Source organism: Lissotriton helveticus, chromosome 8, assembly GCF_964261635.1.
Source record: "Lissotriton helveticus chromosome 8, aLisHel1.1, whole genome shotgun sequence".
Classification (NCBI taxonomy): domain Eukaryota; kingdom Metazoa; phylum Chordata; class Amphibia; order Caudata; family Salamandridae; genus Lissotriton; species Lissotriton helveticus.
This window is the reverse complement of record NC_136069.1, coordinates 330202193-330228376: the sequence shown is the minus strand read 5'-3', so window position 1 is coordinate 330228376 and position 26184 is coordinate 330202193. Positions and strand designations below refer to the sequence as shown.

The 26184-nt window shown below is 48.0% G+C and overlaps 1 protein-coding gene across 3 annotated transcripts in view; it reads left to right on the top strand.

Annotated features, from left to right (window-relative positions):
• MTMR6 (myotubularin related protein 6) overlaps positions 1 to 26184 on the top strand; it is a 544203-nt gene that overhangs the window by 331342 nt on the left and 186677 nt on the right. For all 3 annotated transcript variants that reach the window (XM_078657106.1, XM_078657107.1, XM_078657108.1), the window contains one exon: positions 17363 to 17520. In XM_078657106.1, coding sequence (XP_078513232.1) covers positions 17363 to 17520 — 158 coding nt within the window. The remainder of the gene's footprint in view (positions 1 to 17362; positions 17521 to 26184) is intronic.

Below are 26184 nucleotides of genomic sequence, written 5' to 3'. Positions count from 1 at the left end.
ACTTATCCCTACCACCTGAGGTACCCTGCCAGACCGAGGGGATATACACTGCAAAGGAATGGCACACGCCGCCCGACCTCCGGGTTGTGGGCTGAATGGCCGTGTATAGAGCTTGTACTAGTGCCACCGGCACTGATTTACATCATCTACCAGGTGCCATTAATGTGATTTCATTTGTTTCCTGCAATAAAAACATATTTAAAATAAAAAAAATAACTGGCCCAGCAGGGGAAATGAAGGTGTGTAAGCCTGTCCGCTCTACGAGGGCCCATGCCAGAATGGGGTAGCGTATGAGCCTCGGAGAGATTATAATGTCCGTGTATAACACTGATTTAGAGCACTAGCCTGTAAAAGCCTCTCCCCAGATGACACCATGTTACACTGGAAAAATGGGGCAACCCGTATTCCTAAGAACAAGGGTTATAAAGTACATATATACAATGTGTTCTACCAGGAAGACTGTAATGTAATAAGTCAACAGATGGGTCAGTCAAAATCACATATGAAAATCATGTCAGAAAGACAAATATCGACGTAAATGATAGGCAGATTTGTGCTGAGTTAATTTCTTGGGAGACCAATGGTGTCTGTGCCTGGTCCATGGAGAATTTGTGAATCACAGGCAGTGAATTCATAAATGTTGGTAGATGAATTGTATTTCACCCAGTGCACATAAAGCTATAGGCTGATTAACAGAATAAGAACAAAAATAGGTGCTCCAGGTGACGGCTTAGTGAAAGTGCAATACAGTGAGCCATACGATGTAATTAATACAAAGGTGTCCAGAATCAATATTTGCAATATATACACAAGATCAAAACCCCTAGGATACATGGGCCCATCAGTAACAAACCCAGTGATCTTGGTATTTGACTTTGAAGACGTCCCTCAATTAAAGATATGGAAAGATCCATAGAATATCGACGTTTCAACTCGCGCACTCACGAAGAATCACCTGGGGTCTTCATCAGGACAAAACAATGGTAGCACCCTAAACCGAACAATCTGGATCAGAATGTCCCAAAAATTGCATGGCAATTTTTGGGACATTCTGATCAATATTGGTTAGATTAGCTGCTACCATATCATATAAAGCCTGTTTTTTTATTCTGGCACTCTCTTAGTGCCCTGCAGTGCTGTGATAATCTGTCTAGCTGCACACAGATGTCCCTATCCTGGGAAATATATCATTTCACCATTGTGTCTCTTACAAACCTTACTTGCCTCACATTGGGTATGTATATTGTTGCAATGGTTAGCATATACCCGTTGATGTCCAGTGGGAGCACTCGCACTCTCCCTCTTTTTTTGACATGCATGGATAATACTTTCTCCTACGAAGGAAACAAGAAATAACATAGCTACTTCTCCTGACCTACTAGATCCTGAAGAAAGATACTGTTAAGGAAAAAACTTAGTGGAGTTGACTCTAATTCTGAGGAGGTGTTTCTCCTGGAGCAGGTAAATGTTGCATTCTGTGACCTTCAGCATATTCATTAGGGTGAGTCTCTCTACTGGTGTATTGGCACCCCAGACATTGAGGCACTCTGTTTTAAAGATATGTTCTGATTAAAGGTAGCTTAGTTATCATAATGGGAGCCTGAATCTCGGAACGACTGCGAGCCAGACAGTCTAATCCTCGAAAGGGGCCAGACCCACCCCATAGCCAGCCCCTCAGTTCCTTAAATCTGGGTCACTCTCAAAGCTACGTCCTGTTCGGGTATCTCTAGCAGATGAACTTTTCATCCTTCTTGGTCACTTCATTCATGTGAAGTTTGCTAATGACATCAGTCCTTTCCCTCGGATCTCCTGTACTGTAGGTTACAGTATCCTTTTCTGTGAGCCTGCTTTGGTCCATCTTAATGATTTGTGACTCCTGAGGGGGCCTAACTGGGAGGGTGAGCATATTGGTTCTTCTCCCTCGTGGTCCTCGTCAAACTCCAGGATGAATCTCGCATCCTACAGGGAGCAGATTTAATAGGATGTACCCTCCAATGTAAACGGAAGTCTGCATCGGTAGTCCCATTAATTTACTCCCTTCTCCCTACGGTAACTAGGCGCCTGACAAAGGTGACACCGTTTCTGCAGGGTTACCGAGGATAAGTCCCTGTAGAGCCCCAGCTTGGTCCACTGAAAGTTCACTATATATTGTCACTGCCGCGATCTCCGCCTGCCGATAGTAGTGCATACATTTTAGGATGCCTGGGGCTGCCCTTAAGGCCAGGTCCCCCGATGTGTTCTCTCCTTTCTCTGCATCTCTTGGCACGCTGTGAATTCTATTGTTGGATCTTTCAATCTGTTTTCAAGGTCTTCCAGGGGTTGTTAAAGGTCTATATTCTGTTCCTTGACTAAGATCATCTCTTGGTGCAGCTCCTCTATCTCCTCCTATGTGGCGTCCTCAGACTAATTCAATGTAGAGACCTTCTGCCCCAACTCTGTCAAGTCGTGCTTCACCTACGTGACCTCTTTCTCTAATTCTTTTCTCAGGGCGGATATGTCATCTCTGAGTTTGTTGAAGAGGCCTTCCATGAAGTACCGGGTGGGAGGGGCCTCTGTTTCTTCCTGTGTTGTTTATTGGAACACGAGAATTGTTGTTCCTTCTTCATGCAACCTTGAGGGGGTGTCTGCCTTCTTTGCAACATTCTTAGTATGTCCTGGAGTGTGGTGTCTCTTTTGTTTTTGCTCTAAGCCAATGTAGAGTGCAATGGCCTGGCTTCTGTTGCACTTCTGGGCACCCGGCCCAAGGACAGCTAGTGTAGATTTAGCTGTCCAGTGGGGGAAAGGGGAATGTGTGTGTGGTGTGGGGGGGGGAGACCCTTGACCATTCAGGTCTCTCGGCAGCTGCTCTTTGTCTCCAGGTGAGAATCCTCTTTTATGTGGACTAGGCTGAAGAGGGATCTCTCATTTCACTGATGCACAGTCTCCATTTTCTCCAGTATTGGATCTTTCATAGATTCACATGCTTGAACCATCCCCATCGTCATAGTGGGAGTCCCACAGTATACTTATAAACGCAGTAGATACTACCATGGGCTACAATGCAATGAACAGTCACTGCAAAAGCCTATCCATTTTCTTGTGGAAAAAAGAACCAAACTTAAGTAGCAGCCTATCAAGCGACAACACTCTTTAGAACACTCCCAAGAGAGGCTAAGTTCCTCAGGTTTTGTACTGCACGTTTGTGACAGGGAGTCTCCCTGAGCTCTGCTCAGTTTCTTCTTCAGTGTTCCAGATTTCTACTTAAAATTTCGTATTCTTCAAAGAAGGGTCTCTTCAGGTTGTGTGGAACATGCAGAAAGATGAGGATGCATACTGAAGATCCCCATAAAAACTGTATCTACTGTCTCTTCTCCCAGCATAGGGTAAAGAACTGCAAGATTTGTAGAACCTTCTCAACCAAAATCCTTAAAGATGGAGAGGGTAGGTTGTTGATTTGGTTTCAGAGACTAAAGAATAAGTCTATTGTCGTCTCTGAGGATGAAGGAAGCTCTACCTCTCAGGCCTCTCAGGAAACATCTAAAAGGAGAGAGAGATCTCATGAATCTCCTAAAGTTTCTAGAAAAAAGGCCTCCATAAAGTCTTGTTGTAAGAGTGATGGTACCTCACAAAAAGGAAAGTCCTCTTTTTCTGAGGCGAAAAGCCATCTAACACCTAAACAGGTCAAACAATCTTCAGAACCTTCCATGAAGATTATAGTCTCTAAAAAGCTTATATCGTCGAAGATACTATCTTCTGGGTCTCTGTCAACGCAAAAATCACCATCTGGATGCATTTCTTCTAGCTCGTCGTCTGAAATCTCATTGTCGAAAAAGGCTTCGCCAACGACAATGCTCCCAGCGATGACCAAGATTCCATATTCGCCGATGACTTCCTCGTCGACGATAACTCGAATGACAACGACAATTTCCTCATCAACGACCACCTCTTTGACGTCTACGACCACTTCGTCAACGACTGTTCCGGCATCGTCAACGGTAATGACGACAATTTCATCCTCTGCTTCTTCCATGTCCTCGTCGACGACAGACACCGCTGCTGTCGATGAAGCTGATGACACCCAGCTGTATACGACTGTCAACGTTGCAACTACACCTGTAAACCCGTTGACGACGTTCTCGTCGTCGACATAGTCGACGAGGCGTTTTTTCCAGAATCCTTCAGTGGTTTCACCCTTGCCACCTTCAACATTTGTGGAGGAATCTGATGATGATGGAATGTTTGGTTCTGCTCACAATCCCTCTCACCTTCATATCAAACATCAGGACGAGGATGAGGACGACTATGAAAGTTAGCGAAAAAGTTGTGTCTCCAATATCAACATTTTTTAGGAACTATGTTAAACACTGTCAGGGAAAGCCTCCCCATAACAGGAGAGGTCAATGGCATATCAAAGGCTGCTGCCTTTATTTCTGACACCACATTCTGTTACTGTAAGAATAGTTTTGAAACTGTTGGGCTGTTGGCTTCATTTTCAGCAATTATACCTCATGCAGGGTTATACTTGCACTCACTACAAGTGTTTAGTGATGCAATGGTTGCAAATAGAGGGTCATTGGGAAGACCTAGCGTTGTTGAAGGGAAGTGTTCCCTAAAGCCTAAATGGTAGACTGAAAATAATTACTGGACAGGCTGTTTGGGGAACCTTAACCGCAGGTGACCACCACCATGGCGCTTCGGTTACGGTTTGAAGAGCAAAACACAACCACATGACTGTTCCGAGTAACGGGCTGTAAGAACAGCTGGGTTGGCATACTAGCAATCCAATTGGCACTAAGAGCTTTTTACACATGTATTTGGGAAAATAGTCTTAGAAAAGACAGATAACCTGACTGCCAAGTATTACATCTAGAAATAAAAAGGAAATTACTTGCCACGGCTATCAGAGCTAGCTCAGAATATTTAGTGTTGTGCTAGTCACAACCACAGACCTTTGTTAGTGGAGCATCTGCATGGTGTGGACAACACCTTTGCGGGCTTGTTATGTAGGAAGCATGAGCAAGTCTAGGAATGGGGGATACATTCCTAAGTACTTAGGATTTACTATAAAAAGTGAGGCACCCCCACAATCAGTCTGTTTGTCACCGTCAAAATTGCAAAGTTCCAAAGCCTCATCTGCTAATGTCCACACCCATAGTCCGTGGACAGTGCACTGTGAATTAATTGGTCAGGTATCTTTGCTTACCCTTTTCTTCCATTACCTTTGAACCCACATGTAGTGAGGAAAATGTGGCAAATATCCATGGTCATCATTTCCGTCCATCCAACTTGGGGGAGACAGGTACGCGGTTCATTACTTTCAGGGATGTGAATCCATCCACATGAACAATTGCTGAGCAGACCAGAACACCTTATTCCGCATCAGGATCCTCATAGTCCTCCAACACAAGGGAAATTGAAATTAGCATTTTAGCACCTGAGCTCTTAGAGTTTGGTTGCCTTAACTTTCAGAGAACTGGATGCAAGTCCTGCGTGAGGCACGGACGCCAACCACACAAGCTTGTTGTTATGAAAAGTGGAAAGGTTGTGTGTATTACTGTTTAAGAAACTAAATATAACCACTTACACCTTTAGTACAGGATATAATTTGCTACTACACCTTCAGAAACCAGGATTAGCATATCCTTTTATACACTAGGTTGAGCTGCAGTAGCAGCTTATATACAACACAGCGGGCACTTGTCTCAATTCAGCACTAATTTACATATTGCGGACCAAAATTACAAAAGAACAACTCTTTGTTGCCTTTGCAAAACTTCGCCTGAGAAACCTTTTTTCAAAGAGTGGCTTTGCCAGATAAATTGTTAAGTGGATATGACATGCTATGCTAATGTAAAGCGTATACTACATGTAAGACCTATTCCCAGAAGGGTGCACTATAGTCTTCTTTGGAAGCATTTCTATTCCGCTCATCTAAAGCTGCTGTGTAGTCAACTTCACACGTTCACCATATACTACTGTGTGGCTATTCCAGCCTGTCAATAGGCTTTCTTTGGCCTGAAGAAGGCTCTGCTGGACAGACTCCTAACTCCTGATGTAAGAAGAGTACATACTCAAGGACACCTGAATCATGCTGCTCCCTGGGACTGGAACTGCTCTTCATTGGTCAAGTTGTTTGCCTACTTCAGAGACGCAAAAAGCAGGAGGACTCCTGACTTCGAGTTCTCAGTTGACGACAGAAGTCCTATCTGAAGAGACATTTGGTGTCTAGCAGCCTGCCAGGAGGAGCTAACGGCTGTAGGTCTGACCAGAAGAAACTTTCCCAGCAGCTGGAGAAGAGTGAGCGGGTAAGACATGTATTTCCACTTCCTGAGTATCGGGACAATGTAATGCTGCAGCTTGCCCAGAAAGGTCATACTCTAGTCCTTTAAGAAAACCGGGGGGTTCCTGCTCGGAGCATTTTGCTGCTTTAAGAATTAGCTTCAGTGGGACCCTGTGATAAAGGCTATATAGGTTCCAGCCTTATCCATTTGGGGGATTATCAATTTACAAAACAAAAGTGACTGAAAAAACCTTGAACAGGGGCAAGGCTGCAACCTATACACTCCACAAAGCACCACCGTGGGCAGCCACAATATTTAGCTTTATCCCTTGATGAGCTTTTAGTGCCAAAAACAACAGCTTCAGCTGCAGCTCATCAACTACTTATCTGACTTTGAGGAACCCTTGCCGGCCACACCTTTGAATCTTTCCTCATTGGAAGATTTCTACTACCATTTCAGAGACTGTCAGAAGGTAAAATCTTTGCCCAGGTCGACCTGCTTGATATATCCTACTGCTGATCTGTTGCAGTCGATCTCTATTCTGGATTGGTGCTTTACCTTTCTGGAAGCCTTTTACGTTAACATTTACTAATTGATATCTGCGGTTCCCCTAATACAATTTAGTGATCTTAGCACTTTTTTAGGTCTTGCTCTCGAGACCTATTGTCGTCGAGATGCCTCTCAAGGGAGACAGACCGGGGCACGCGCGGCGATTCTGGTCTGTGGACACGCACGTCCAGCCCGGCGCCGTACACATCTCCCGCGGGGCCTCCCTCTCACCTGCTTCCGACTGCTGACCATCATTTCTGGAGCGCTGGGTCCTCGGCTCCCGATGGGTGGATGGGTGGGCGGGGGCGACGCGGCCAGGGACAGGCTAACAACTTCCAGCCTGTTAACTTTCTACTACGGTAGCGGCGGCTGCTGTGCACGGGCGGGGCAGGACGGCGGCTGCGCAAGATTCGTAGCCCCTCCCCTTACACCCTGTGTAATAATGTGTGTTTTAATCACGTAGTTTTCTAAAAAACGCTGATACATTTTTATAGTATTATTAAATAGTTCCATTGGTTTCGCAGGCTAGAACTCTACAATGGCGTATTGGTGAAACGGCCGCTCGGGTCCAGCGCTTTTGCTTCCGCTGTGGGTGTCCGTCTTCTATGCCCGTGCCGGCTGCTGTGGGTGTCCGTCTTCCCTGTCCACGCCGGTCCCTCCACCCAGACACCGTCTCCCGCTCCACCACGTTCTCGGCTTGTGACAGTCCCGGGCTCACAGGAGGCACTCTCCCCCAGCAACCGACCGTTCCCTGCCGTGCCCGCTCCGTAGGCCTCAGCCATGAAGATCAAGGAGGTGAAGAGCACCACGAAGTCCCAGCACATCGCTGCGCACAGCCACATGAAGGGGCTGGACTCGGACAGCGGCCTGGCCAAGCCCGCCGCCGCGGGGCTGGTGGGGCAGGAGACCGCTCGAGAGGTGAGGGGAGATGTGGAGCCTCGGGAGGGGGAGAGGCAGTGCAAAAGGATGGGGTTCACTTGCAGGCTGGTTTGAGGGGCATCTAGGATGTCACTGGCATTCCTAGCCCTGAAGCTGAATGAGGGCCCCTGGAGGGTGGGGACCCCATGCACCGAAAGGACTGTAGGGACAGGCGTCACGCCCCCGGAGAAAGGTCCGAGCTGTTTTCCTGCTGAATGAGCTGCACTCATGCTTTTTGTGTGGTTCCTGCATCTCAGCTTATCTTCACTTGGAGGATGTTACTCCGACCAACCAGATGCCATTAACAAATTTGTATCGTTATACCCTCCTTAAAACATGCATCAGCCTTCCAAATATGAGCCATTTCCTATTGACTTCACTGTTGAATATTATGGTATTTGACACTGAACAGTGCATACCTGTCAATAGTACAGCATCGTGGCGCTCTTAACTCTTTGGAGCAAATACAGACAGAACTGTGTTTTTGGTTGGAGTACTGTGTTCTTGTACTGCTGGGTAGATCAGTGAGATCAATGTTCATTGCTGAAATATATGATAATCCGTCAAAAGTTTGAATCCAGACATGGCATACTCAGCCTTCCATTTTTCCGATGATAGTAAATTGAGTACTGTTAAATTGGGTTTTACTAGCGCCTGTTATCTACAATACTTACAACTATTTAAACTATTATTATTATTATAATTTTTTGTATGGTCTGTATGGGAAGATTTAGACGAGGCATGTGAATACAGGACTTGCAGGGAAGGTTACTTTTAGTAGGTGCAGTGTTGCATAGCAGTATGTGAGCGAAATAAAGGGTGCTTCATGCCGAAATTGTTCTGTTTACCTGTTGGTGGTGCTGGAGCATGATCGGTGCTCAATGAACTGCCCGCATGCATTATGAGACCTTCCTCCCTCCTGCATCTCAGCATATCCTCACTTAGAGGATGTTACTCCAATCAAATGCCTTTCAGAAATCTGTATTGGTACGCCCTCATTAAAAGATGCATCAGCCTTCCAAACATAAGCCATTTTCTATTGACTTCACTTTTGAATATTATTAGGTCTTGCTCTCGAGACCTATTGTCGTCGAGATGCCTCTCAAGGGAGACAGACCGGGGCACGCGCGATGATTCTGGTCTGTGGACGCGCACGTCCAGCCCAGCGCCGTGCACATCTGTTGCTCCATATTCACCCTCACGGAAGCACACACACACACACGCAACAGCCACACTCACGCATGCACACACACGCGCGCAACAGCCACACTCACGCATGCACACACACACACACATGCGCAGGGTGGAGTCTGAGTTTAGGGAGTCCGCTCCTGCACGGGCCCCCGCGGGGCCTCCCTCTCACCTGCTTCCGACTGCTGACCATCATTTCTGGAGCACCGGGTCCTCGGCTCCTGATTGGTGGATGGGTGGGCGGGGCAACGCGGCCAGGGACAGGCTAACAACTTCCAGCCTGTTAACTTTCTACTACGGTAGCGGCGGCTGCGGTGCACGGGCGGGGCAGGACGGCGGCTGCGCAAGATTCGTAGCCCCTGTCCTTCGGCCACCTCCCGCAGCAGCGCGCGTTCACCTCGCTCCCTCCCCCCGCTCCTCTGTGATGCGCGCACACCACTGGTTAATATGTTGTATTTGTTCGGTGGGCCATTTCTTAAGGGCACTTCTGGAGCGGTTCTTAAAACTCAAGCGACGAGTGAAGCATGAAAACTCATGGCCCGTTGGTGCAATGCATTTTAATGTCACACTGCCCAGAACTCTGGTATACTGGTGAGATTTTTTTCAATGGCTTTTTTGATACATTTGTGCCGCAGTAGAGAGTCAAGTGCGCACACGCAGAGGAATCCTTTTAATTTAATTTTTAAAATAGAGCCTGGTTGTAACAAAATATTTGACTATTACTCCTTTTCGTTCAGATATTTTTAATTCTTTATATTTGTTGATACTAACAGCCTTTATTTACACCGCTAAAAACAACACTGCAGCGGCAAACACTACAAAAAAAATCACATTATTATCGGGGCCAGAACCCTGCTCAGTAACTTGACATTGCATAAGAATACATGTTCAGTACACGCGAAGAGAGGAGTGAGATTTTAGTTTGAGAGGCGGAGGCCATTTCTCTCACGGCCAACACAGGAGTAAGATTCGGAGACCCAGCTGTGCTGAGGAGTTGAAAACAGAGCACATCTTGCTGGGCATTACTACTCCACAACTGACAGCTGCACTAAGGGCAGGCATAGGGAAGTGTTTGTGTTGTGTTGTGGGATATCCCTAACACACCCACATAAAAACAATCTCATATTATCCTGCGTTAATTCGGCGAGAAGCAGGGTTTCCACCTGGATTCACGCCGCCCTCACTCGCAGGTAGCCACAAGCCCTTCCCCCGGAGCCGGTGACTCCACGTGAATGTTTTACCCTTCAACGCACACCAAGCGCCATGTGTCTTCTTAATCCTCGCCGAGCACAGCCTCCCTGCTCGAGTCCCACTCCCTGCCCTCTCTGTGAGGAGCCCGCCAACAAAACCTTCCTCCATCCCACCTGTGGAGTTTGATTCTCCCCACCCCATTGTTGTCCCTCACTGCACCCTCTCATCAACGAAAAAAATAATTATCTATTTTAAGGTGACACTTAAGATTGCGGGTGGCTGCTGGGTCGGCAGATCGCCCTGCTGCCTGCGGCGTTTGCTAAATAAATACCCTTTCTTCCAGGTGAATCCGGATTCCTTCTCACCCGTCTCCTGATGGGGTTTATGCACTTCTATCATTTATACAGTTAATCTGCCCACAAGACTTGGCCAGACCTTTCCCTCGCTGGCCAGATAAGAATCAGTCTCTCTGGGGGCTAATGGCCGTCAGGAGCGCAGCTTAACGGCTGACTCTTTCCTACCCCAACAAACTTTCTGAGGTTATGGTGACACCCTGGCAGGAGACTGACTCCATTCTAGCCTTGCTAGCACTTTTTATTCAGCATCAACTTGTAGTCACAACATTCTCCAACAGCGCAGTCAGTTTTCTGGGGGTAGCTCTGCTGGTACCTAAACACAGCACTATTCAGCATTTGGTGCTAAAGACGTTCCAAATCAATAGGTGCATCCATAAATAGGTAAGCACAATTATCTATGCACATAGGCTTTCACTCGAATGGATACAATATATAATTAATTAGCACACGAAAGAATGAGTAAATGAAACCTTTATATCAAAGGCAGTGAGGCGATTTGCCTGTTCCTGCTAAAGAACATAAGCCATGGTGGTAAGAGGTGGTGGGGGCACAGAATGGCTGTTGGGACACGTTGGCAGTGAAGTAGGCAGTCTCAGCAAAGAGGCCAAAGACCGTACTTCCGACAATCTGCGCTGCTCCCGATGCTTCCTGCCTTAGTTTGATGCAGTGAGCTCGCAAAACAGAGGTGACACTTTTAACAGCATGACCCAAAAGTGACCAACTTAACACTGCCGCCTAGAGGCGGAAGACTCGACACCGCTTCAATCCTGTGACTTAGCAGGATACGTCAGTTTCCACTAGAACTCAGAGTAGTGCTTAGAAGTCATTTATTTGGCATTACTTTCCAGAAAAGATGAATTTGACCAAATGCAGTTCCCACTTCTGTATAGAAAGGGGCGTGGGTACCAGTTGCGCTAGTGGGATTCAATAACACGACGGTTTAGCCCTTTTTTTTTTTTTTTTTAGAACCTTTGTCACATCAGGTAAATACAAGTACGGGCCTACAACCACTCCGGCCGTCCGCTAATCAAGACATACATACAGCAAAGCAATGCAGAAAAAACAGCAGCCCGAAAGTCAGGGTAGAATAAGTGTCCAGGATATAACTTGCAATCAAACGTGCTGTGCACGATTCAGGATTTGAGAAGGTTCATTTTCAATAAAGAAAACTAAGAATCAATGCCATACGATCATACATGGTCCTACGATAGCAATACAAAGCAGGAAATCCGCAAATAGCAAATACATTGGAAGCATCGGGGGTAAGGCACACGAGTCAGGATAAATGCAAAAACAAACACGTTACGTAGCAAGCTGCACCCCACCCCTCAAGATGAAGCATACTGTAGGAGACATGAAAAACGACGACACCAAAAAGGGAAGGAAGACAAAGGGCCATAGAAACAAAAAGAGGACAAATTAACAAACCCCATCCCCCTACCTCCACCCTGCACCCCTGCAGAAGGCTACGGCCTATCCCCCCCCCCCCCCCCAGCAGCGTGCCTGTCGCCCTAAATAAGAGACCCGAAATATAGAAGAAGAGAAAAGGAGGAAAAAGTGAAAAAATGCGGGGAAGGGCCCTCGATTTGGCCGCCGCCCCCCCCCACCACCACCGCGCATAGTAAACATTCTAAAAGCAAGATCAGAATAGCCATGGAAAACATCAATCACCGATAGCACAATCAATAACATCCCCACTGAGTGTCCCCCTAAACACAGTCAGCCAACAATAAATTCCACTATGTCCTAGACGGTCTCACCCCTGGCCCTTCCTATCAGTAGTACCAACACACGCCCACTGATCAATCGGCACACAGAGCAGCGTGGAGGGTCCAAGCGATCCGGGCAGACCGGGCAGTGTTGTTACTCTATGGGACTTCAGCCACCAAAACCCAGCCGAGCAGATATGGCGGAAATCCGTATGTGTCAGTATCGACCCCGAGAACACCCTCCAGTCCGGACACGGTCTCACCGACCAGGGAAAGAGGGTCACACCATCCGGTAAGCGCCGGTGCGCCGCCGGTGCGGCCCAAGCCATAGATCGACGTCGTGTCCCCAGCCGCCGAGTAGATAAGTGCCCAGACGAGTCACTCACATGTACAACAGATCCGGCCAAAGCTATATCATGGACCGGGTCTTCCAGAGTCTCCACGAACATAGGCGTAGCCGGAGCACTCATCACTGACGCAGAGGTGGACACATCGGCGCCTCCTTGAGATCGAACTATGCCCGCGTGGAACGGTGGGACAACAATGGCGGCCATCCTTCCTCCCAGATCCCGGGCGTCCCGGAGCAGGGACGTATGCAGGGTTGTTAGCGCAGCCAGGATATCTCTGAACGTGGGCTCTATCTCGTGTTTCCAGACACCAGGACTCTCTCGCACAGCAGCTTCGCAGCCTGGATGCGGTATGCCTAAGAGGGTGCCGTCCGCCATCTTAGCTGATCCGGCCTCGTCCTTCTCCATCTGACCCCGGGACCGGGCCCCAGTCCAGGGCGCAACAGGAGTCACCACGGGGGCCCGGAAAGTCAAGGCAGGCTTCCCAGCGAAGGGCCACCGAAAGGCTAAACAAAATCTCCGCCGCTCCCTGGGAGTCGCCCACCAAGTCCGGGAGAGGTCATGAGTCATGCCCGGACACAACACCGGAAAGGGGGCTAAATATCGTGCACTCCCCTTGACCCTGCTTCACCGCACACCCTACAAGGCACTCCACCAGATGGACTGGGTCGGCACTGTCGCCATCGGCCCTGCAGATGTCCGGTGTCCTCCGGCCGACTCCTCACCCTCACCAGAGGCCGCTGTTGTTGCAGTCTCGGCCGGCCACTCTCCACACTTGACACCCCGGTCTCAGCTCCGTGAAGGCCACAAAACAGTCGGGGACATTTCAACGGGTCCGCCGCACGGAAAAGCCTCAGGAGCAAACGGTCAGTGAAAGTAAAGAGTATAGAGTAAGAGAGAGGCATATTTCAGTAGGCAAAGGACAACTTTGCCTACTGAAATATGCCGTTACGGCTCAGGATAGTGGCCAGGATGTATGCTCACGGAGACGAGCGACTAAGCAGCCATCTCGGTCGCCAGCTTGGCTCCTCCCCCCGGTTTAGCCCTTTTGATCGTGCAGTGTGTGATGCTCAAACACTGGGCTGTGTAATGTGTAGATAACTTGTATCTTCTCATCTCGTTCGTCTTTTCACTTTTCTGATATCGGGTTTCTCACTTTCGCTGTAAAACACAAGCACACACGCTCTCTTCTGTCAGACTTTATTTCACCGATCTCTACTCGATTATACCCCCACTCTCTTGTGCCGCCATTTCGCCGTCTCCATTCTCGCCTAGTTCTTTCTCTAATTCCAGTTCAAGCCCCTAACTTTTACTCGTTTCTCCTTATGGCTTTTAACTCTCCCACCGTCCACAGCCCCACCCTTTCCTCCCTCTTTCTCTTTCATCTCCTTTTTCGTCTTCACACCTCTTAGATCCTTTATTCTCTTCTGTCATAGCTCCCCTCTCTTTCACCCTCCTTTTCATTTCTCTACACCCCATTATCATTTTTTGGCACAACTCACACACACTGCACACACAGCACCCTCACACACACTGCACCCTCACACACACTGCACCCTCACACATGCACACACTGCACCCTCACACACACTGCCCCCTCACACACACTGCACCCTCACGCACACTTCACCCTCACACACACTGCCCACACTGCACCCTCACACACTGCACACTCACACACACTGCACCTTCACACACACTGCATACTCGGCACCCTCACACACCATCTGCACACACTGCAGCATCACACACACTGCACCCTCACACACTGCACTGCACCCTCACACACACTGCACCCTCACACACACTGCACCCTCACACACACTGCACCCTCACACACACTGCACCCTCACACACACTGCACCCTCACACACACTGCGCACCCTCACACACACTGCGCACCCTCACACACACTGCGCACCCTCACACACACTGCGCACCCTCACACACACTGCGCACCCTCACACACACTGCGCACCCTCACACACACTGCGCACCCTCACACACACTGCGCACCCTCACACACACTGCGCACCCTCACACACACTGCGCACCCTCACACACAGCGCACCCTCACACTCTGCGCACCCTCACACCCTCGAAAACACCCTGCGCACCCTCACACACTCTGCAATGGAACATACACTCCAAATACCACTCAGTGCCACATAACACTCTATATATCTATCGCCCTCACTCTATATATCTGTCGCCCTCACTCTATATATCTGTCGCCCTCCCTCTATCTATCGCCCTCACTCTATCTATCTATCGAATCACCATAGCATCACTCAGCACCACCACAGCATCACTCAGGAGCACCACAATATCACTATGCGCTACCACAGCATCACTGAACGCCACAGCATCACTTGTCGCCACCACAACATCAGTCAGCGCCACCACAGCATCAATCTGTGCAACCATTCAACAACAACTGGTTCAAATATATTCTCTCAATGTTTCAAGCTTTATTATAAATGTCACAAAAAGATGTTAATATTTCACTTCTGTTATTGGATTTTCGTCACAATAAAATACAATGAACATAATCTTCACAAAAGTTATTTACAAAAGCATTTGCCATTATAAATTACAATAACTTTTATTTAAGTATTAATTATTAAAAAAATAAGCCATTTTTATTTGTAATATCAATACATCTAAGTCACGTAAATACAACACATATTGCATTACAAATGCTATAGGTGTCACATTTGCGAAAGTTAAAACTATTGGCATTGTAAATGACAAAGCTATTAATTTTGCTATTTTCAAAACCAACACATAAATAAAAAATTTGACATTTACAATACCAATAGCTCAAACTTTCCTAATGCGAGACCTATTGGATTGCAAATGCTTGTTACTATTTTTTCTCTCTTTTTCTGGATTGGCTTCTGATTTTTTTTTCCTGTTTTCTAACTTTGAGAATTTTTGTTTTCCTTGGACCTTAATTTGCCTTTCTCTGAAAACTTCCTGCTGCTTGTGTCACAGCTTGAGCACAGATTCTCTAGGAACTTTGTTTTCACCTAATCAGAGTGGATTTATTCATTTGGTAGGGCCTCAGCCTTTTTAAATTAATAGCCCAAGTCCTGATGGACTCGAAGCCTATAACACAGTTATTATAGAGCGAGAGATACAGGATAAATGTATGTCAACCCACATTGTGTCCAGATAATTTATGACAGTATGGAGTTAATTCTACTTTTTAAAGTTCATTGAAATCATCTCTCTGCTCACATATGTAATTTACAGATATACCCAAATGGGTTAAAGTACCATCCGTGTTGAGCCCAACTTCTACAGCCACATGGCCATGCTTGGTATTGCCATACTGGGAGTTCCAGGGCAGCATTTTGCTGGTTGGTGCTGCAGTAGTTGTTTGAGAAACACAACAATATAATTATCATTGTTAGGAATGAGATTTTGAGTGTTTTGGTCGGTACAATAAACAGCGCTAGTTTTCTTTAACGAAATGTAGATTTTTCTGAATACATTTTTGTAAATATCTTTGCCACTGAATGTAGGATTGGTTTTTAATGGGTCACTGGATTCCAAAGTTGACAAATTACCCACTAAACTATATCAAGCCAGAGTTACGGGAATACGTCTGCATAGAGTATATTTCTCCTGAACTGAGTCATCCACAGAGGTTGCATACTTGCAAGATCATCTTGCCCAAAATTGAGGAGGGGCAAGTTTGTGCATTCATGGAAGACACTGTTAAAATTGCAAAAAAATATTTTCTTTACGATTGGTGGGGCAGGGGGTGGGTGACAAGTGGTGGAGCTGCATTCTGGGACAAGCTACTTTATCACAATTAACATCATCTGAGGTAAAGGTTTGGGGCTGTGAGTATTAGTCTGACTCTTAGAGGCTGTTGGCTCCAGGATGTAGAGGGTCAGAAGGTCAGAACTGCAACATGTCTTTCAGAGCAGTCTCAAATTGTAATGCGAGCTCCCCTGATCTTGTTGGGTTTGACTAATTCAGTCCAGTGACCTGAACATTCTTAATCCATGTACTTATTATGTTACATTATTAAAGTTTCGAATAGTGTGCATTGATATTTTGTTATTCTTAACCCATTCATGCAAAACATTCTTTTACATTTATCTTTTGGAGTAGTCTAACATATTTTAAGCTTTTTAAAATGACTATAGAATGATATTGAGTAATATATAAACGGCCTAAAATGAAATAATAATGGTGCTGTATTGTATTCCGTTTAAATGAAAATAACAGTTGGGCTATTTTAGAGAAAATATGCTTTAGGATATTAGGTATTTAATATTAAATCTTTCTGAATACAGCTATTTAAAGAATGATGATTGTTTGAATTAGTGTAGCTCTTTCCACAAGAGTTACAAATATGACTTCATAGCATTTTTTCTTAGTACCATTCAATATCCATCCTCAGAGGCGCAGCACAGCTCAGTATTACCACAAGATAACCAGCCCAGCAGTGTCCTTGGGAAAGTTCTATTTTGCCTCAGCCAATGCGCATTACATTGAAGCGTTGCTGGCAGACTTAAGGCTCTTATTTATGTCTACATGTTGACAGCTACCACATCTTGCTGTTGTAACATTACCTTCATGTCTTTCCTCCTTTATTGGTCATGATGACTACTTTGCCACCTTTCCCAGAAATCAGGGTATTTCTCCTCCATTCCCCGACTAACTTTCTCTTTGTATCCAGTGAAACTATAGTGATTTGGAGGAAATCATTCATATTGCTTATTATTTGGTTGTTTTGGCAGCTATGCTTATACCTTGCATATGCCACTGTCACAAAGTCTCAGTAATATTTTCTAATTCTGTTTTGTTTTTCTTTTCCGTAGCTCAATACAGTGACCTATATGCATTTTCGTATAACCCCAAACAAAGTGAGATGGAACGGTTAGAGGGATGGCAGCTTATTGAATTATCAGAAGAGTATCGGCGTATGGGTGTGCCCAACTCCGACTGGCAGCTGTCGGATGCAAATAGAGACTACAAGGTAGTGTTTGGTAAAACCTTATCATAAACTTTACTCGCTGTAGGAGAGATCCTAATTTGGTAGTGAACTTTTCATATAGTTTGCTAATGGGTTACGAATTGTGTACAGAAACTCTTGGTATTCCAACTTTCTCAAAGCCTCTTGAACATTAGTGTACTTTTTACGCATTACATTTTTAGGTTTACCATTAAGAGATAGAACAAGGCACAGAATTGCACAGGACTCAAGAAAATATTTTGTTATGTTGGAGCATTTGAGTACTTCAAAATATGTTTTAATCATGTATTTTTTATGTAACCCATGCGTTCTTATAGCTGAAAATGCACATGAAGGTAGTTTTGCTAAAAAATCCATCCATATGAGAGAGTAGTCATATTACACCTTTTCTACATTACTACTCCTATCACTCATCTGTACATAATAATGGGGCAATTCTGGTGTAACCTTTGGTAGTCTTCTATGCATCCCTTCCTCCTATTCCTGTTTGGGGGTGGGGAATCGGTTACCTCAAGGGAGTACAACAGGCCATTTCACCTCATATCTGATGGGATGGAGACGTAATGAAAGATAGCATCCAGTATTGTTCTACTCAGCAATTTGTAAACAAGTTGATCAGTTTCCGGATTAGCAACCTGGTGAGGTAGGCCAGGATGTTATTTAGCCATGGGAAAAAAGAGAGTCCTTGTAAATGATTTAATTCTAGGGACAAATCTAGAGCACAAGAATCAGTTATTGGACTGGTGCTCTTCAGTGTTATTGTAAGTGTGAAAGTACTAGACATGTCATAGAATTTAGACTTGAGCTAGTAAAGCTGGAAGAGCGGTCTTCGGGGCCTTGATTTAGCAATATAACATCAAACATATGTTCTTAGATTACCCAAATGTTGAGCAGTATTTAAGTGTAGGAAGTATGGCCTTTATGGGGGGAACTAAACATGTGAAGGATCTTGGGTGTAAAATGTAAGTTGTTCGGAATTGACTTAGCAATTTGGCATTTCATTAGGAGAACAATTAGAATAATGGAGTACTGGGGGCATTTTAACTGATAGAAACATCTAGCTGCAGATTCCATAACTTTTAAAAGAACTTCCAGGCGTCTGGCTGGATCCCGGCAAATTTTTCTTAGCAGTACCCTTGCACACCGGTAGGTGGCGTCGGCCAACTCCGCAAGACGTTGTGGGCGTCCTGTTCGTCTTAGTCGTCGTGACGTCCATGTCGTCTATATAATCACCACTTCTGCGCTCTGACGTGAGTTCTTTTCTTTTCGTACCAGCCTGTGCCAATCCGTTGAAGAGAGCTAACCCCTGTCAATCTTTGACAGACTTTTATTGACTCCTTTTGGTGTGTAAGATGTCATCCAAGAAGACTTCTGGGTTCAAGCTGTGTGGCACTTGTCACTACACCATGTCGTCACGGACCCACACTTAATGTGTCTTTGGTGCCTAGAGCTTGACCATTGCTCGTAGTTGTGCTTTGACTGACTGACCATGGCGCCGAAAGCTTTCAGGGAGCGGTTCCTAAAGCGGCTCGGCATCTGGCACTGCGTAGGTCGGTCTTGATCCCGGTCCAGGTCGAGAGGAAGGTCCAAGCACCGTTCCGGGGATTCCAAGTCCTTTTCGGCAAAATTGTCAGTCAGGTTAGAGACACCACAAAAAGCACAAGAAGTTGAAGCGTTCTTCAACTTCACCCCGCCAGTCTTGCAATGCGGCGGAGGAACCTCAACATTTGAGGCCCCGCTCCGCAGATCGGGTGCCTGGGTTTTCCCCGTGTTTCCCTCCCTTTCCGGGTCCTGGTACGTCCCCCGCCCAGCTTAAAGAGTATTACGATGCCATGTGCACCGTATTTGGGTGGTCTGACTATGCCAGCGTGCCTTTCGGACCCTGCTGGCTCAGATAATGGTGCAGTCCCTGTGGGTTCCGCGACTGCCGCTCTGGCCCTGGCGTCACGGCTTCCAACTGGACCCATTCCTGGGTCCAGACCGGCACCGGTTGCACCTCCACTGTGACCTTCCCCAGCGCTGTGTTCTGCGCCAAAGCTGTGTCGCCAACGGCGCCTCCCCAAGGGGATAGATGAAGAGGATTGGAAGTGAGAGCAGGATTCCTTAGATGGACTAGTATGAGGAACTGGGTAATGCCAGTGGTTTGGACACCTACCAAAGACTCTGGCATGCTGTCTCCACCTACCCTGGCTATGGAAGAGGGGGCATCATTTGCCATGGTGGTGCGTAGGGCTGTGGAGTTCCTGTCCCTGCAGCTCCTTACAGTGGCAGTCAAGCCTGTCTTGACAGAGGTCCTGCAGCCTGGGGTCTCCAACTCAAAACCATTGCTGCCTTTTAATGAGTCCTTGATGGATGTCCTCCTGGGTACCTGGTCCAAACCCAGCACAGGGGCACCTGTGAATAGGACGATTGCCCGTCGCCATCAGCCTGCACCGGATGACCCACTTTTGCTCACCTCCTACCCCACCAAGTTTGGTGGTCCAAGCTTCCACTCCTGTGGCGCATTCCCTTCCGCACCTCCGGACAGAAAGTCCAAGAGATTGGAGTGTTTTGGCAACAAATGTTTTTCTTCCACCAGTCTTGCATTGTGGTGGGTGAACACTGCATGCCTTTTGGGCCGTTATTCTCATTCTGTATGGGACACGGTTGCGCAAGTGATGCCCAGGGTCTTGTAGGAGGACCGAGCTCTAATCTTCTAAGCTATTTCTGATGGGAGAGAGGACACAACAGACTTGCTAGGCAGAGCGATTTCCACAACAGTGGCCGTCCGTCGACATGCCTGGCTGAGAACGTCTGGCTTCTCGGGGGATGTCCAAGCTAACCTCATGGACCTGCCCTTCGATGGCCCCCGTCTCTTCGTAGACAAGGCAGATGCCGCCCTTGAGCGCTTCAAGGACTCATGGACCACAGCTAAGTCCTTGGGCCTCACCACAGCCTCCCGTCCGGCATCTGCTTTTCGATCCTTTCGTGGCTACGGAAGGAGCTACTAACCACCCTAACCCTTATCCAGCCAGAGGTCCCCGTAAGCTTGGCGCCTCTGCGGGCCGTGAACGCGGGTCGGGAGGCCAGAGGTCGAGCCAGGCCACAACCCCCTCCTCCACCGCATAACCTTCCTAGTCTGATCCTCCAAGATCATCTACCACCAGTTGGTGGCAGAGTACGCCATCACCTCCACCACTGTCAGGATATCAAGTGTGTGTTTTCCAAATGGTGCGAAGGGGTTTCTCCCTTCCTTTCGAGACTACTCCTCCATCCAGGCCTCCAGTTTATGATCAGCTGACGCAGGAACACCTTGCCCTACTCTACGAGGGAGGCAAGACTGTCTTGGCCAAGGGAGCTATAGAGAGGGTTCCCGGGCCAGAAGTGCCCTGTGGTTGTTATTCCCGCTACTTTCTGGTCCCAGAGAAGGACGGAGGCCTTTGTTCTATCCTAGGATTCAGGGCCCTCAACTGCTTCCTCAAGAAGGAGAAGATCAAGATGCTCATGCTAGCTCAGGTACTGTCTACTTTGGACCCAGCACGCTGAATTGTATTTGTGTATTTTATAAAGCGCACAGCTGCCCCAACGGGGCGTCCCGGCGCTGAGAACTCTGGAACATAGGATCGGGAAGCCAGATTTAAGAGGAAAAGAGGTGGGTCTTCAAGGACTTACGGAATGCTAATTCTGTTTGGCAGGTGCGTAAGGCTACCGGGAGCTTGTTCCAACGCTGGGTGGCACAGACCTCAAAGGTTTTTCCTCCTGCACGAGATCGTTGAAATCGTGGAGTTTCCAGGAAAAATAGGGAATTGGAGCGTAATGCCCTGGAGTGGACATACGGTCGCAGGGTGTTTTTCAGATGGGCCGACCCGTTGCCTTTTGACGCTCGGAAGGCCAGCGTCTTTGCCTTAAAAACGCATCTTTTAGCAATGGGTAGCCAATGCAATTTACAGAGATGGGGAGAGATATGATGTCTAACAGGGATTGTCTCCACCAGCCGAGCAGCGGCGTTTTGGACCGTCTGAAGTTTATGACATAGGCCAGCTGTGATACCAAGGTAAAGGGCATTGGCATAGTCAAGATGGGATGTTATTAATGCCTGGATCACAGTCTTACGGCAGTCCGCTGGCAGGTAATTGATTAGCCGTTTGATAGTCCTGATCTTTGTGAAACAGGAGGCTGCTACTGTTTGTACCTGAATGTTAAAACTGAGGTGGTTGTCCCAACGAACTCATAGGTTTCTCACCGAGTCTTTGGGCGTGGGGGCTTGGCTCAGATTTCTGGCCACCACAGACTAGAATCTAGAGGAGATGGTGAGTTGAAAAACAGGATCTCCGTTTTTCCTGCATTGAGTCGGAGGGAGTTGGCATCCATCCAGCTAGAGATGTCCCTAGGGCAGGATTTCAGCGGGTCGAAGGCAGAAGCGGAGGGGGTATCGAAGGTAAAGAGTAGCTGAATGTCGTCAGCATAGGAAGTGAATTTAATCCCAGTCTGAGCAATCAGCTTGGCCAGGGGGGTGAAATAAACATTACACAAAAGTGGGCTTAGGGAGGAACCCTGTGGGACTCCCCATTTAAGTGGTCTGGCAGAGGAAATATAGGGAGGGGTCAAGACTTGCTGAGTGCGGTCGGAAAGATAAGATGAAAGCCATTTCAACACGGTGCCGCCCAAACCTAAGTCCTCCAGCCTTCTCAGCAAGATCTTGTGAGAGACGGTGTCAAATGCTGCTGAGAGATCTAGCAGCACTAACACCGCCCTCGACCCTCGGTCAAGCGTCCACCTCACCGAGTCAGCCATTTCTATGAGGGCTGACTCCGTGCTGTGGCCCGACCTGAAGCCGTGCTGGGAGTCATGAAGAAGCCCATTGGCTTCGATGTAATTCGCCAACTGAGAGTGTACCAGCTTTTCCAGGATCTTGGCTGGGGCAGGCAGGAGAGAAATAGGCCTATAATTGCTGGGGAGGTCAGGGTCCAGATTGGGCTTCTTCAGAATGGGGACCAGAGAAACATGTTTCCATTTAGCAGGGAAACTGCCCGTTCTCAGGGAGTCATTCCAAATGTGGTTCAGGTAAGGATTGAGTAGGGGTGCCAGTTTTTTATATTGCTTGGCTGGCCTGGGGTCATTTGGAGAGCCTGATTTGCATTTGAGTAGTTCTGCCATGGAGTCGGCTTCCGAGATGGCTGCAAATTCGGACAGAGTGGACAGCGGTGGTGAGAGAGAGATGGATTCCTCTTCCCGTCCTTCTCTGTTGGGGGTAGGGAAGGAGGAGTAGATAGTCTCGATTTTGTCCTCGAAAAATTGTGAAAGTTTATCGCATAGCGACTGTGAGGCGGGCTGGGTACGAGTCAATGCGTTGGGGTCTGTGAAAGATCTAACTATATTGAAAATCTCCCTGGGGCCATTGCTGGCAAGTTTGATTCTAGAGGCTAGAAAATCTCGTTTATGCTCCTCAATCATTCTCCGGTATTCTTTGAGGGCTGTTTTATAGGTGATTTTACTATCCGGGGAATAGTTCTGTCTCCAGAGGCGCTCGAGAGATTTACAAAAGGCCTTTTTCTGCCAGAGCTCGTCAGAGTACCAAGGAGCTGAGGGAACGGCCCTGTGGGTTTTGATGGGTTTAAGGGGGGCCAGGGCATCTAAGGCCTGACCGATCCATGCGTCCAGGTGGTCGATCTCCTGGTCGGGATCAGAGGATGGGCAGGGTTGGGTGTTTTTTAGGTGTTCCAGGAGCGTTTCAGGGGTGATACGGCTCCAATTTCTACCTGATGTTTTAGGGGTGATAGAGGGTCTGATGAGGCAGGGAATGCCAATCACAAAAGGGATGAGGAAATTATCCGACCAAATGACCGGAATGGGGGGGGGGCGCCCGAATAGATGGTAAGTTGGAGCAGATCAGGTCCAGTGTGTGGCCTGCTTTGTGCGTGGGTAGGGTTATTATTTGGGCTAGATTACAGGCCGCAAGCGTGGAGATGAAGTAGTTGCTGTGCGAACAGGATTCGTTGTTGACGTGGAGATTAAAGTCTCCTAGAACGGTGAAATTAGCGTAACGTGTGCTAAGCTGAATAACATAGTCCGCCAGAGCCTGAAGATGTGAAGTTTTAGAATGGGGGGGGGGGCGATAAATAAGTATTCCTGAACAGGAGGAGGACGGGGAGATTTGAATACTGAAAGGCAAGCCTTCTATACATTCGATTTGGTCGAATGGGGGGAGGGTAGCCGTCCATATGGATTTATGGATTAAGGCGACACCACCTCCCGATTTACCATTGGGTCTGTTGGCACAGATAATGCTGTAACCCTCCGGTAAGGCAAGGGTGATGGCGGGATTCGTGGTATCGATCAGCCATGTTTCAGTTAGACAGAGCAAATCCCAGTTGTTGTCCCAGAGGGACTGCCAAATGTCAAAGGCATGTTTGCTCAGTGATCTGCAGTTGATAAGCGCAGATCTGAGGGTCAGGGAGGTGTGAGCTCCACAAGTGGAGTCAGGAATCAGGGCATGGGTCGAACAAATTGTAAGATCTGAGGCTGGAAGGGAGAAATGGCAGACTGTGCAGGTATAGTCCTGGCTCCGAGCGTCAGAGGTGGAGCATGGGCAGGTCACACAAAGGGAGGGTCTCCAAGACATCAACTATGTCGCGGTGATTTGGCAATCGTCGCGCCCGCTGTGCTCGTCCGCTGCGCTTCCGGTACATGCACATTTTTGTAGTGAGGGGACGATGGGAGGGGGGCGTGGCCTCGGAGTGGGCGTGTCCCAGTCAGGGCGAGGGGAATGGCGGTTGCGGAAGATCGGCGATTTCGCCCTTCCCAGCGCTCGTTTTGCTGCAAGGAGGGGTGCCTGCACACTGCAATCGTGTGTCAGGAAGGGTGAGTGATTTTTAAAACAAACAAAATGTTACAGTTTAAAACAGTGAAAAGTGCTCAATCTATCAGACTACTCCCGGCTGTGCCTCAGGAGGTTTCAAAAGTTGTCTGCGCACTTGCAGATCAGCGCGTCTTTTATCACGTTTGCAGGGGGGCGTGGCCTCAGAGTGGGCGTGTCCCAGTCAGGGCGAGGGGAATGGCGGTAGCGGAAGATCGGCGATTTCGCCCTTCCCAGCGCTCGTTTTGCTGCAAGGAGGGGTGCCTGCACACTGCAATCGTGTGTCAGGAAGGGTGAGTGATTTTTAAAACAAACAAAATGTTACAGTTTAAAACAGTGAAAAGTGCTCAATCTATCAGACTACTCCCGGCTGTGCCTCAGGAGGTTTCAAAAGTTAATGATAGCGTTGGACTTGCAGGACATCTATTTTCATATCCACGTCCTGCCTGCCCATCATCGCTATCTGCAGTTTACGGTGGGCCGCAAGCACTTTCAATTTGCAGTGCTCCCTTTCAGCTTCACCAGTGCCCCCGGGTGTTCACAAAGGTGATAGTGGTTGTCGCAGCCCATCCGCGGAGATCAGGGTTTCCAGTCTTCCCCTAACTCGATGACTGGTTGTTGAAGGCGGGGTCGCCCCAAACAGTTGTATCCCACCTCCAGACTACGGCAAACCTCCTGCATTCCGTGGGTTTCACTATCAGTGTGCCAAAGTCACATCTGACCCCCTCTCAGACGCTCCCTTTCATTGGAGCAGTTCTGGACATGGTCAGTTTCGGGCCTTTCCTCCCGAACGGCGAGTCCAGGATATTCAGGCTTGTATACCGATGTTTCAGCCTCTATCCTGGATTTTGTTCAGAATGAGACTGAGGCTATTGGGCCTTATGGGCTAGTGACCTAAGCACGGTGGCATATGCAGGCTCTGCAGTGGTACCTGAAGTTCCAATAGGCACATCATCGAGGAAATCTCATTAACCTGGTTCAGGTTTCAGAGGGCACTGCAAGAGACCTGCAGTGGTGGCTAACAGACTGCGATTGGTAGACCCCTCTCCCTTCCCCACCCAAATCTCACAGTAGTGACGGATGTGTCCCTTCTGGGATGGGGTGGCCCTCTGGGGGAGGTGGAGTTCATAGGACTCTGGTCTCAGGCGAAAGCCGAGCTCCATATCAATCAGTTGGAGATTCGGGCGATCCGACTGGCATTGAAAGCCTTTTTACCATCAATAAAGGGAAGGTACGTACAGGTGTTCACGTACAACACTACCGCATGTGGTACTGCAACAAACAGGGCGGTGTGGGGTCGTGGAATCTTTATCAAGAGGCCCTGCGTCTCTGGACTTGGCTGAAACATCAGGGCATTTCCCTAGTGGTTCAGTGCCTGGTCGGTTCTCTGAACGCCATTGCGGACGAGCTCAGACTGAAGGTGCCTTGCGGATCACGAATGACTTCTCCATCCGGAGGTGGCACAAGGTCTCTTTCAGCGGTGGGGAGAACCTTGGTTAGATCTATTCACCTCCGACGAGAATGCGCAATGTCAGCAGTTTTTGTGCGTTGGCGGTTTCAAGGCGGCTCTCCCTCACGACGCTTTTCGATGCGAGTGGAACTTAGGCCTCCTATACGCCTTTCTGCCCATACTACTCGTGTCCAGAGTGCTCAAGATGATCAGGAGCGACTGGGCACAAGTTATTCTTGTGACTCCGACTGGGCCCAGAGAGTTTGGTATCCCGAGCTGCTAGACATGAGCATTAATCCTCCGATCAGGTTGCCCTTTCGGGAGGATCTTCTGTCGCAGCAGCAGGGGAGGGTTCGCCACCCAAACCTGTCCACTCTCTGCA